Below are 11,027 nucleotides of genomic sequence, written 5' to 3' on the forward strand. Positions count from 1 at the left end.
CCCTGCCATACAGGCATGTGCGTAAGTATCTTGCTCACAGTCATCCAGTGAGCAAGAAGATAGCGTTTGCTCATCAATTACAAGTGCTGAATGAGCCAGTCAACCCAAAAAGCGCACTGTAAGCCTTGAGCTTGCACACTATGAACATGTGTGTATTACCACTGGTTAAAAATAGCTCATTAAAACCTAAAATGGAACCTAAAATGGATTCTGTCCAAACTACTGTTAATTTAATAAGGGATTTATTGAAATCACTAAGAAAAATCTGCAGGAGCCAGTTATTCTATAAATGTTAAGGTTTTTTTAAAAACTTGAAAGAATTGATGATCTCACAAAACCAGGCTATGAAAGCAACGATATTTTGTACTCAAATCCATGTGCTGCAAGTGCCTTAAGGCATTCAGATCCCTGGAGATTGTTTGAAGTGCTTTGGATAGCACAGTTGTAATTTACCCTCCTCTGGAGAACTCTATTTATACAGGGAGAGAAGTGGTGGCAGGGAGGGGGGACAAATAAAGAGGGCTGAAAGAAAAATGCCCCTATTATAAAAAAAAAAAAAAAAAAAAAAAACAACAGACAGACAAAACCAGAAAAACTCCACCAAAAACCCCCACCCCTTCTAACCAGCAGCTAAAGAAGATGGTGTTCTTCAGATGCATAACGCAGTGCTGGGACCGTCTTCGAGAACACCAAGAACTACACTAAAGTAAACAAACCAGCAAAAGCACATGAAACATTTGACAGAAATGCACTCAAGGATTGCACTGGCTGGAGATCACACCAAGTCGTCACTGAAGAAGCGGGGTTGGAGCACTGAAGACACGAACTTCCTCTTGCTAGGATCAAAGTTCACATTTGTCCATCGTTCACTCGCTCAGAGCATGTAACCAAAAATGGTCTAGCACCAGTTAGCATTTCCACTGCAAAACGCACCAGAAACCTCTGAATTATCCTTAAGACGTGCGATTTCCTTAGTGCTTAGGCTTGTTCCAATTGCCTGCATTCTTTTAAAACTTCAGCAGTTTGTCCACAAAGACATTTGAAGTTTTAGGACTTGTTCTAAATAAATTGCTGCTGTGAAGACAACCTAAAAAATAAAGAGCTGATACAGAAGAATTGCGCATCATGGACATCAGGTATAGGAGGAAGCTTAAAATTGTTTGGTTGCATGAGCCTTATTTTTGGTGGTGAAAAGGGAATAACCATCAAGCTGAACTTTTGAAATTTGTAGTGTTTCTGTTCTGAAGGGCAGAAATATGACTGCAAGCAGAAGTGGAGGTGCAAAGAAGCACCCAGGGGGATGTCAGCGTGCTGGTACAGCGATGCCCTGGGAGGGGGGGGGGGGGGGGGGGGGGGAGGTTACAAACCTGAAAGCGAGGATCCTAAAACCTGGAAAAAAGGATCCCGAGGGGCAGCAGAGCCACGGGAACCCCGACCCTGTTCCGTGGCTGCCCCACAGGGTCCCGGCCACCCGCACGGGGGTGTCCCCGGGGCACTCACCGCCACCTGTTGATGCCCACGTTGGACGAGCCGGCGAACCAGGGGTCCAGGATGTAGACGCAGCGCACCGTGTCGGCGCCCCGCACGCACTCCCGCAGCGCCGGGTTGTCGTGGAGCCGCAGCCCCTTGCGGAACCAGTGCACGGCGTTCACCCCCATCCCGACCCGGGGCGGCGGGGCCGGGGGGGGCGCTCAGCGGGAGCTCATGGCCCGGCCACCGGGGAAGGGTCCCGGGGATGGGGGGGGGGGGGAGGAGGCGGGCTCTAGGACCCAGCGGAGGCGGCCGCCCGGCGGGGCCGCATCTCCCGCGCGGGAGCGGGGACGCGGGAGCGGGGAGGCGGCCGCGCGCGCGCGCTCTCTCCTCGTGCTCAGCCGCCGCCCGCCCGCCCGCTGCCCGTGCGCCGCCGCCGCCACCGCCCCAGCCCCGCCCCGCGCCGCCCATTGGCTGCCGCCGCCCCCACGTGACCGCCGGCCCTCACGTTTCTGAAGTGTGTTTGCCGCCGCGGGAGAGAGGGAGGGAGGGGAGCGGGGGCTCTGCGCATGCGCGGTGCGTCCCCCCTCCCTCGCTTCAGCCCGCACGGGGCGGAGCTTGGTTTATGTAAGCGGCTGCGTCACGGCCCGGCCCCGGGGCTCCCTCAGTGCCCCCCCCCCCAGCCCCGGCAGACTCCGGGACCGCCCCTCAGCCGGCCCCGGGTTTCGTAACCGGAGAAATAAACGTATAAATAAATAAACGCATAAATAAATGTATAAATAAACGTATAAAGCATCGTCCTGTGGGCTGAATAGCAGCTGGCGTGCCCCCCGTGCCAAAGCGCCGCTCGGCGCTGAGCAGGGTACCCACGTTAGGTCGGGTCGGGTGTGAGGAAGGTGAAGGATAGGTTAATCAAAATGTTAATTAAAATGTCGAATCGCCAGGGAATGAGGCTCTCCAAGTTAGTAGGAAGAGAAAATAGGGTCATAGTGGTAGAAGTTGCTTGATTAACTAGTTAGGCTAACTAATTTAGCCCAGACTGTGGTCGCAAAATGCAAGAGGGTGGGGAGGGGTTAGAAGGAAAAAAAAAGATAACGTGAAGGTGTGAAATTACGAGAATCAAATGTGAAGAGTTGAGTATGAAATATATCACGTTAAAAATTAAGAGTGCTTTTTATGGCCCCTGTTCTTAACATCACTGTATGCCCTCCTGTCATTCGTACTCACAAGCACTAACTGTTCTTGAAACTGCAATTACAATCATTAAGGGTCAGAAAAGCCCTCCAAGATCATCCGGTCCAGCCATCCCCCTATCACCAATGTCACCCACTAACCCATGTCCCCAAGCACCATGTCCAACCTTTCCTTGAACACCCCCAGGGACGGTGACTCCACCACCTCCCTGGGCAACCTGCCCCAGTGCTTGACCGCTCTTTCTGAGTAGAAATGTCTCCTCATTTCCAACCTGAACCTCCCCTGGTGCAACTTGAGGCCATTCCCTCTAGTCCTATCACTAGTTATCTGCAAGAAGAGGCCAAATTAGGTAGGAAACAAACCATGAACTGGGTTTGTAGAGCAGTTTCTTTCTGCAGCAGTTTTATTTCATGCTTAGATCAGAGAATTGAAAGTGTATTTGACAATGAAGCACTTCCAGAAAGAACAGTAATGGTTTTTCCTGTCTGAAGGATGTGAACATGCAGTTCTCAAGTTAGTTTAAAAACATGCTAATATGCCTAGGAATACCTGTCTACTCTAGAAGTTATTCATGTGTCTTCACATGTCTTATTACTCTAAGTTTAGTTGAGAACTGATGCAGATACAGCTTAAAACACTTAGAGGATGCTGATTCTCACCATCACTGCTCATTTAGCTTCAAAGCACCACCAGCAAACTCCTATTAATCCAACAACTGTATATTCACATTTATTGTTGCATTCTGTGATAGGTGCAGTGATCACATGGAAGAAAATATAGAGATAAAAGAGAAACCCCCATGATCACATCGATGTTGCCTCTCACTAGGATTTGATCCTGAAGAGATCTTTCAGTGTGCTGCTTTCAAAAAGAGCAGAAAAACTAAAAGTAAAGTAGTCTTTAGACTGTGCAGGCTAATAGAATAGCAGAGTAATAAATCTAATAAATAAATACTAATAGAATTCCTCTAATAGGTGGAATAGCGGAGATTAACACCTCACTATGGGAAGCAGGAGGGCTGATTCCTGCATGGTGTATGCGTATGGTAACTGTTGCGGTGCAGGGTGCCAGTCAATAGGATCACTGGCTTCCCATCAGAGCACAGGCACTCAAGTATCCTAAATTTCAAATGTCGATTGCTTTGACACCGTAATAACACTCCAAAACGATCAATTTTTCAAAGGAATTTGATTTTTTTTCCCACATTTACTGTACTCATTCTTTCTTGAAAGCTATTCAAATGCAGACGCTTCCTAGCGCTTCCCCTCTAAACACCCCTAACCACAACAAATCCTATTTTAACCGGTGGCAGAACCTGAGGCGATTCTCCATGCCAGGGACCCCCCCGCAGCCCTGAAATGGCGGCGGGGGCCGCGCGGGGGGTCCCCGTGGCTGTGGAGGCGGCCGCCATGGCGGCGGGGCTGCCGGGTACGCCCGGCCCCGGCTGCGGCTCGCCCCGCCCGGCGGCAGGGCCCGGAGAGAGGCGGAGGGAGCCCGGTGAGGCGATGAGCGGCGGGGCCGGGGCCCTGCCGGCCGTGTGGGGCCGTGGTGAGGCCGGGGAAGGGGGTTGTGGGGTGAGGGGAGCTTGCTGCGGGCATGGAGCCGTGTGGGGGAGCCCCTTGTGTGGAGATGCCGGGGCCGCCTCGCTTCTTCTGTAGCTGTTTTGGAAAGCGCGGCCTTGGGCTCGCGTGGTTTTGTAACCTTTCCTTCTGTCAGCAGGTGTGGAAAGGGAAATAGAGCTGCTGCTACAGAGCGTTTCTCCACTGAACTACCTGCTGCTGCACCAGCCTTCTTCACGAGCTGCTCAAATCCAGCCTGTGCCGCGCTCTTCTAGGTAGATACTGACTCTTCCTGCTCAAGGCAAAGGGCAAGCTAAGCATGTAGTGGTTTCTTACCAACAAACCTACTAAAATCTGGCTGAGGTTTGCTGTAAGGAGCAGGGTACTGACCAGCATGCAGGAGTAGTTACACTGTTTGTGCCCTCAGTGAAAAAAAATAGTGAAAAAATACAACATGGACAAGAGTTTTTTTCTTTAAAAATATACCTACATTTCTGAGTGAAATTAATGGTAAATTACCCAGCTGATTCGAAGCAGACCTTTCCTATAGAAGAAGATACATGCATGAGTCCCACTAAACAACGAAAATCACAGTACCGCTTCACTCTGTGGGTACAGTTTGCTGCCAGGGGGACTGGTGATAACTTCCAGGCACACATTGGTTCACTTCCTCACTGCTGAGGTGACACCTGCTGATAAGGGGGTGCTGCTGGCAGTGAGAGCAAACACTGATCTGGGCTGTTTGTTTGTTTGTTTTTTTAAATCAAATGATTTGCAATCCCCACAGCAATATCGGTATCTAAAAAGTTGCAACAAGTTCCTGCATTCAACGGGAACAGCAGTCAGCATGAGCTTTGAGAGAACTCTGAACTTGTGGAGCAGGTTAAATAGCCAGGAAATGTGATATTATCATTTACAGTCTCTGAAATGCATTTTAGACACCGAATCATAACTCCTAAGCGTCTTCTCCATTCCTGTAGTACACCATAACATTAAAATCCATTCGTCTTGTTTTAATATGCGATAACTTGCTTAATGTTTTAGAAGGGTTCCTGAGTATCCCGGTCAAAGGTTGTTTAGCAAATAACGTTTTCTTCCTTTTACCATATTCAGTGTTTGTGCATGGAAGATCCTCGCTAGCACCAAGAAAAAAAAAGACTGTGATGTCAAACAGTTTCAGACAATATAAAGCTTCTTTTAAGCAAAGTTAATAATTTCCATGTCAGGTTTTAGAAAAGCACAATATACTATGTCAGATTTTGGCCTTGTTTTTTTTTAAAGAGCTCGGTAACTAATTGGTAAAATGACTGTATTTTAAGTGACTGCATTACTCACAAGGCAATTTTATTTAATAGTGGGATTACACATTGAAATAAAAATCATTGTTACTCTTCCAGTTTGTACTTTGGAAGCATCATCTGACACCCCCAACAATTTTAACACTACTGTATTTCGCTGGCAGTTTCCAGTTGAGCTGAAGCAATGAAGAAAGTCCTGATCCTTCAGGGTTTGATTTGGTTGGACCCATTGAATTCCATAGACCTACTCGCAGTTCACAAGCACAGGCAGGTGTGCCTCTTCCTATGGAGGAAAGGCTTTGGTTTTCAGTCCCTGTGAAGCAGCCACTTTTTCAGGACACAAAAAACAGCACAGGAAAAGTTTGCAGCTTACCTCCATGCAGAGCCCGTACACAGCTACTTGTGAAAATCACTCGTTCAGTGCTGGAGCTCACTGGACAGCACTTCTCCAGTCACCAAGTTTATGAAGATAAAATTATTAGCACTGCAGTTACGGCGCATACTGCTTCATTGGACCATCAGATTTTGCCTCAGAGGTTTGAAACAACACTAAAAACCAAGCTACAAAAACAAAAAAAACACAGCATTTTGTTATTAACGTAAGCTTGCACGTAGTAAATTATTTTTGTAAGTCTTAATCTGTTAGTTTATGACGCTGTAACATAATAAGAGTCTGGATTTAGAAACTGAAAATCATCAACTTAAAAGCAAATACATTTTCTTGAGAAAAAATATTTTACTGCTGGAAAATATTTAACGCTACTTGGGAACTCGGTGGAGGCTCTACCACTTAGGTGCTTGAAACAAACCACGTATTTTTCTTGAAAGACGAGCTATAAATGAGGTTCTAGGGGTCTCATAGAGCTGTTCCTGCAACAGGCTTCTTACCGTACGTTATGCAAGAGTTTAGAGTGGATGATGATAACAGTCTTTCCTCTCTTAAAAAAAATAAGTCTTACTTAATGCTCACGTGGGTACTTTTTGAAGCACACTGTGCTGTGGGAGAAAGCAGCTATATAAATAGGATTGCCAAACGCACAAAGTAATTGTATCTCTGCTCATTTATTTTTTTTTTTTTTTTACTTAGAGAGATTTTAAGCAGCGCGAGCATTTCAGAGACCAGCAGTTCTCACTTCCACAGGGTGCTTCCAGAAGGTTGTTACAAAACCGCCACCTAGGAAGTTAAAGATACGCTTGATGACATCTCTGCGTGACTGCTGCAGCAGCTCCTCCGGCCGTCGCGGAGCAGGTGGCACTGCACGTGCTATTCGTGGCACCTGGCACTCAGCCCGAGCAGAGCTGGGGGATCGGGTTCTCCGCAGCTACCTCGTGCTGGGTGTTTGGACCCCAGCTCAGCCACACCGTGGCAGTGACAGAAATTACTTGGAGACAGAAAGAAGGTGTCCGTGCGGCGGGCAGCTGTAGCAAAGTAGGGACTGGAAGAGGCAAGGGAAGGCCTGAAGATGACGCGCTGTACTTGCTTCCTCCCCCAAAATACCAGTTTGATTATTCAGCCCCAATTAACAGAGTCAGCTAGTGAGAAACATACATACACAAATGGTTTTGATGATTTTTTTTTTGGCCTTAATTGCAAGGAAAATGATTTTATAAAGCAGCTAGACTGTGAACTGCTGCTGAAGGAGCACCAGGGAGGTCTGACACATGGAGGAACAAATCATGCTCTAAACAATGCCCGAGCAGTTAAGCAAATACATTCAGACGAGCTAAGAAAGGCGTTAAAGCTGTTTTTTCTTATTACTATTCATTTAGTGGAATTACTGTCAAATTAAATTGCATAAAACATTCTTCTAATGCAGTACGAGTGAGCTGTAACGTAATGACACCGTCAGCTGCAGGAAGTGGCTGACAGTTTGGTTCTGGTGTGACAAGCAAGCAAGCATTTACATGGATGGAGTGCTGCCCCCGTATCAGGTCTGTTGCATCTGCAAGTTATTGTTCCAGTGAGGCATCAGTCAGAACATTAACCTTTCAGAAGTCTTTTTTTCCCCCACTTCCTTATAGCATGAACGCTGAGTTTTGTGTGAATAACAAAAGATACTGTTGAGAGTGATTTCTTCTGCCAGCTCAGTCTAAATATCAATGACTCCAAGAACATTACGAGGTATAATTTGTGCCTTAAATGTGTTTTCAAAGAATTGTTTCTCTCTCTGCACAGGGCTGCATTCCACAATGTTGAGAGGAGTCGCTCGTGGTGCAAGAGATACATTCACACTCCTGCTGGCGAGATCTCAGTACTGTAACCCCGGACTGCAGGCTTTGTCCTCACGGACTGAAGCACCAAACAGGAGCTTCTTAACACATTCCACGTATACAACCGATACGAAATCGAGCGAGGAAAATAAAAAGACCATTGAGAGTCTCTACAGGTTGTCGGTCGACGTTAAGAAAATACGCAGGCTGAAGGAGTGGGTCCTTCTCCAGGAGGTGGCCTACGTTCAGGAAGTTGCTGGCATCTTACAAGAAATGGGAGCAGATGAGCCCGCCGTAGCCAATATTTTAGAACGTTGCCCAGAGGCAATTCTCCGTAGTCCTGCAGAGATAAACGCTCAGAGAGCTCTATGGCAATTAGTATGCCAGAATGAAAAACAGTTGATTAAATTAATAGAGCAGTTTCCAGAGTCTTTTTTCACTACTGGGTATCACGAGAACCAGAAAGCAAACATTCTGTTCTTTCAAGAGCTAGGACTTAAGAATAATATAATCACCCGGTTCTTAACAAGCGCACCCAATATTTTCTACAGTCCTGTTGAAAAAAATAAAAAAGTGATAGAGACGTTACAGAGAAATTATCTAAGTTTAGGAGGTTCTGATGCCAACATGAAGGTCTGGATACTGAAGTTACTGAGCCAGAATCCGTTTATTTTATTAAATACCTCCACTGCAATCCAGGAGAACTTGGAATTTCTCCAGAAGAGTGATTTCAGTGACCAAGAAGTACTACAGCTGCTGTCTAAACTTAAAGGTTTTATTTTTCAGCTTACTCCGACCACTATGCAGAAGAGCATGCTTTTTTCCAAAAACGTCTTTAAGTGCAGCGATCAAGAATTAAAAGAACTAGTGCTGAAATGCCCGGCCCTTCTCTACTATTCTGTGCCAATTCTGGAAGAAAGACTCAGAGGACTGCTGAAGGAAGGAATTTCTATCGCGCAGATTAGAGAGACACCGACGGTGCTGGAGCTGACAACGCAAATTGTCCAGTACAGAATTAAAAAACTCTCTGCTTTGGGATATAATGTAAAGAGCGGAAGCCTAGAAAGCTTAAATGGCACTAAGAAAGATTTTGAAGTCAATTATGGCAAGATACAGTCAAAGAAGGAGAGACCAATGTTTAATCCTGTTGCTCCTCTAAACACTCAAGACTAATTTGAATGCTGTAGTTTAAGTTATGCAGAAGAAAATGATTAAAGAGCTCTGGGTTCTCTGATAAGAGCTGAAACAAAAGTCATCTTCACCAGGCTGTAGTCATAGCTGTGCTTTGTCCAGGTGTGGGTTTTATATGCACAACTTCATTGTACAATTGTAGCCTTTAATGCTTCCAGGTAGTATCGTAGAAGCTGGCTGTGGGAAAGGTTGATTCACCGTGTACATAAAGACTCGTTTATCCCCCAGGGAGCATCTCATGGCTTTTTGGTTCTGTTGCATTTCCTCATCTAAGTGGCCACGAGCATCTTTGGCTTTTCGGTGCCATCACCGCACACTCCAGCCCGGGGTAGCGGCTAGGGAGAGACTCAGATGGGCCCCAAATGCTTGGGGAAAGGAAGAAGCCCCACTGTTACACGGGTGTAACGAATCTCCAGCCTGTAAACCACTGGTGATTAAAAATGACCATCAGCTCTGCAAACAGCTGCCGCAGTTTCTAAATATATGGGCGACAACTTCTCAGATATCACTGCATGATAATTGTTGATGAGTGCTGGCTTTTAAAATAGTACCTATCCGACAGCGTTTAAGTTCTTGGGGAATTTTTATATCTTTTCATGTGTGGTCTGCGGATAATAGTATGAAATCGTAGCCCCATTAAAGATCCTCTCAGTAGAATTAGGATGAGTGATTTTATGTCTCAAAAAAGCCACTACCACCAAAACACCCCACAAGCTGCCCTAAGCAGCCATTCCATACCCGCTCCCCTGTGACAGCAGGGCATAAATCAGGCACACACCCCCCTGGGCCATTCCCCAAGGTCATTTTTCAGCAGGCGTTTAGGCAGCGTGGCCAGGGGTGTTCCCTTCTCGAAGAGGAGTTTTGAATTGCAGAGGAAAGCGGGTATTGAGTTATGTATTCGGAGGGTAGGCTGCACAAGACGAGGATTTCATACGGCCACGAGCTCGGGGAGGGCTGGAAACATCTGGCTGGATGAGCCACCTCTCTGCTGCCTCTTCCAAAAGAGTTTTACAAGCTCCTTTTATAAGGATCGTTTTATAAGAGGAAGCTGGGAGGGCTGCCGTATTAAAATCATGGTCACTGCCTTTGTCACGTTAGGACTGTCAAAGCTGAGCACCGAAGGACAAAGAGCACAGTATTTGAAGCCGAAAGCTTCCTTCCCTGCAGACACAAGGGGGCATTTCAGCTCTCTGAAGGCACTCGTAATGCAATCTACTGCAATGATGAACCCCAGAAATGATCGGTGATTTAGGGACGAGAAGGAGGCCAAGACATAATAGAACGTTTTCCATAAAAACAAGTCTCGGCATTTCTACAGGTATCTGGTTTTAAAAATTCCTGCTACAGCTTATTCCCATCACTTCAAGTACTTCCAGTGGCAGTGGAGAAAACAGGAAAGTGACATATTTCCTTAACAGAGCCACAGCCTGAGTTATCCCAAGCTCATTCTCCCTTCCAAACGTTTCAATTCCCCCACCCTTCCCCTTTCGAAACGAAAGCAGGAAGAGAGACTCTTTTTTCCATACCAGCAGACCCAAATTCATTCAATCCTTCATTCATAACCCTTTGCCTCTTCCCAGATAAATTTATAATGAAATAATTACATATATATATAAATATATATATAATTTTATATATTTTGTATTTTATAAATAAAATACATTTTCTTAGAGACTACTGCAGCACTGAGATCCTCTTCCTAATCTCTTGCTGTTACAGTGAATGTTTATACCACTCAATATTTGCACATAGAAGCCCACAGCCCAGCCTTTCGCTATAGAATGAGCAGTCAGGCATACAAGTAGCCTTCATGGGGGGCCAGGAAAATAATATTTAATTTTTTTTTTTAATTGTTATTTTTAATTAAGGTTCCACATTCCATTCTACTTCCTGTCATCTTAAAAGTGGGTCTCCCCAACCCTTAGTTCCCAAGAGAAAAACAACAAACAACCAAGCAGTGAAGAGGATTTTGCGTTGTGTCTGCGCAGACACCACAGAAACCTCACAGCAACGTGAGGTTTTTGCCAAGAACTGCTCGGTGCTATTTAGATCCGGGTTCCCTAGGCCATGATACAGCATGGAGAGTCACACCTAAGCCTTTACT

General features: G+C 46.1%; 2 protein-coding genes across 3 annotated transcripts in view; one reads left to right on the forward strand and one right to left on the reverse strand.

The window, feature by feature from the left end:
* Window positions 1–1,731, reverse strand: part of CRY1 (cryptochrome circadian regulator 1) — a 37,740-nt gene extending 36,009 nt beyond the window's left edge. The window contains exon 1 of the mRNA XM_032200236.1: window positions 1,501–1,731. Coding sequence (XP_032056127.1) covers window positions 1,501–1,658 — 158 coding nt within the window. The 5' untranslated portion in view covers window positions 1,659–1,731. The remainder of the gene's footprint in view (window positions 1–1,500) is intronic.
* A 2,367-nt stretch (window positions 1,732–4,098) lies between these two features.
* Window positions 4,099–9,577, forward strand: MTERF2 (mitochondrial transcription termination factor 2). 2 transcript variants are annotated; one of them, XM_032208188.1, is made up of 3 exons: window positions 4,099–4,161; window positions 4,384–4,498; window positions 7,698–9,577. In XM_032208188.1, exon 3 carries the CDS (start codon window positions 7,712–7,714, stop codon window positions 8,903–8,905), a length of 1,194 nt encoding a protein of 397 aa, XP_032064079.1. In that variant the 5' UTR covers window positions 4,099–4,161; window positions 4,384–4,498; window positions 7,698–7,711; the 3' UTR covers window positions 8,906–9,577. The 2 variants fall into 2 exon arrangements, with proteins under 2 accessions (XP_032064079.1, XP_032064078.1); XM_032208187.1 differs by having other exon boundaries at window positions 4,147–4,212.
* Window positions 9,578–11,027: the final 1,450 nt, after the last annotated feature.

The sequence above is a fragment of the Aythya fuligula genome, chromosome 1, assembly GCF_009819795.1.
Source record: "Aythya fuligula isolate bAytFul2 chromosome 1, bAytFul2.pri, whole genome shotgun sequence".
Taxonomy (NCBI): Eukaryota; Metazoa; Chordata; class Aves; order Anseriformes; family Anatidae; genus Aythya; species Aythya fuligula.

Excerpts from the sequence above, each read along its gene's own strand:
- MTERF2 (XM_032208188.1), top strand. The coding sequence starts at position 7,712 with ATGTTGAGAGGAGTCGCTCGTGGTGCAAGAGATACATTCACACTCCTG.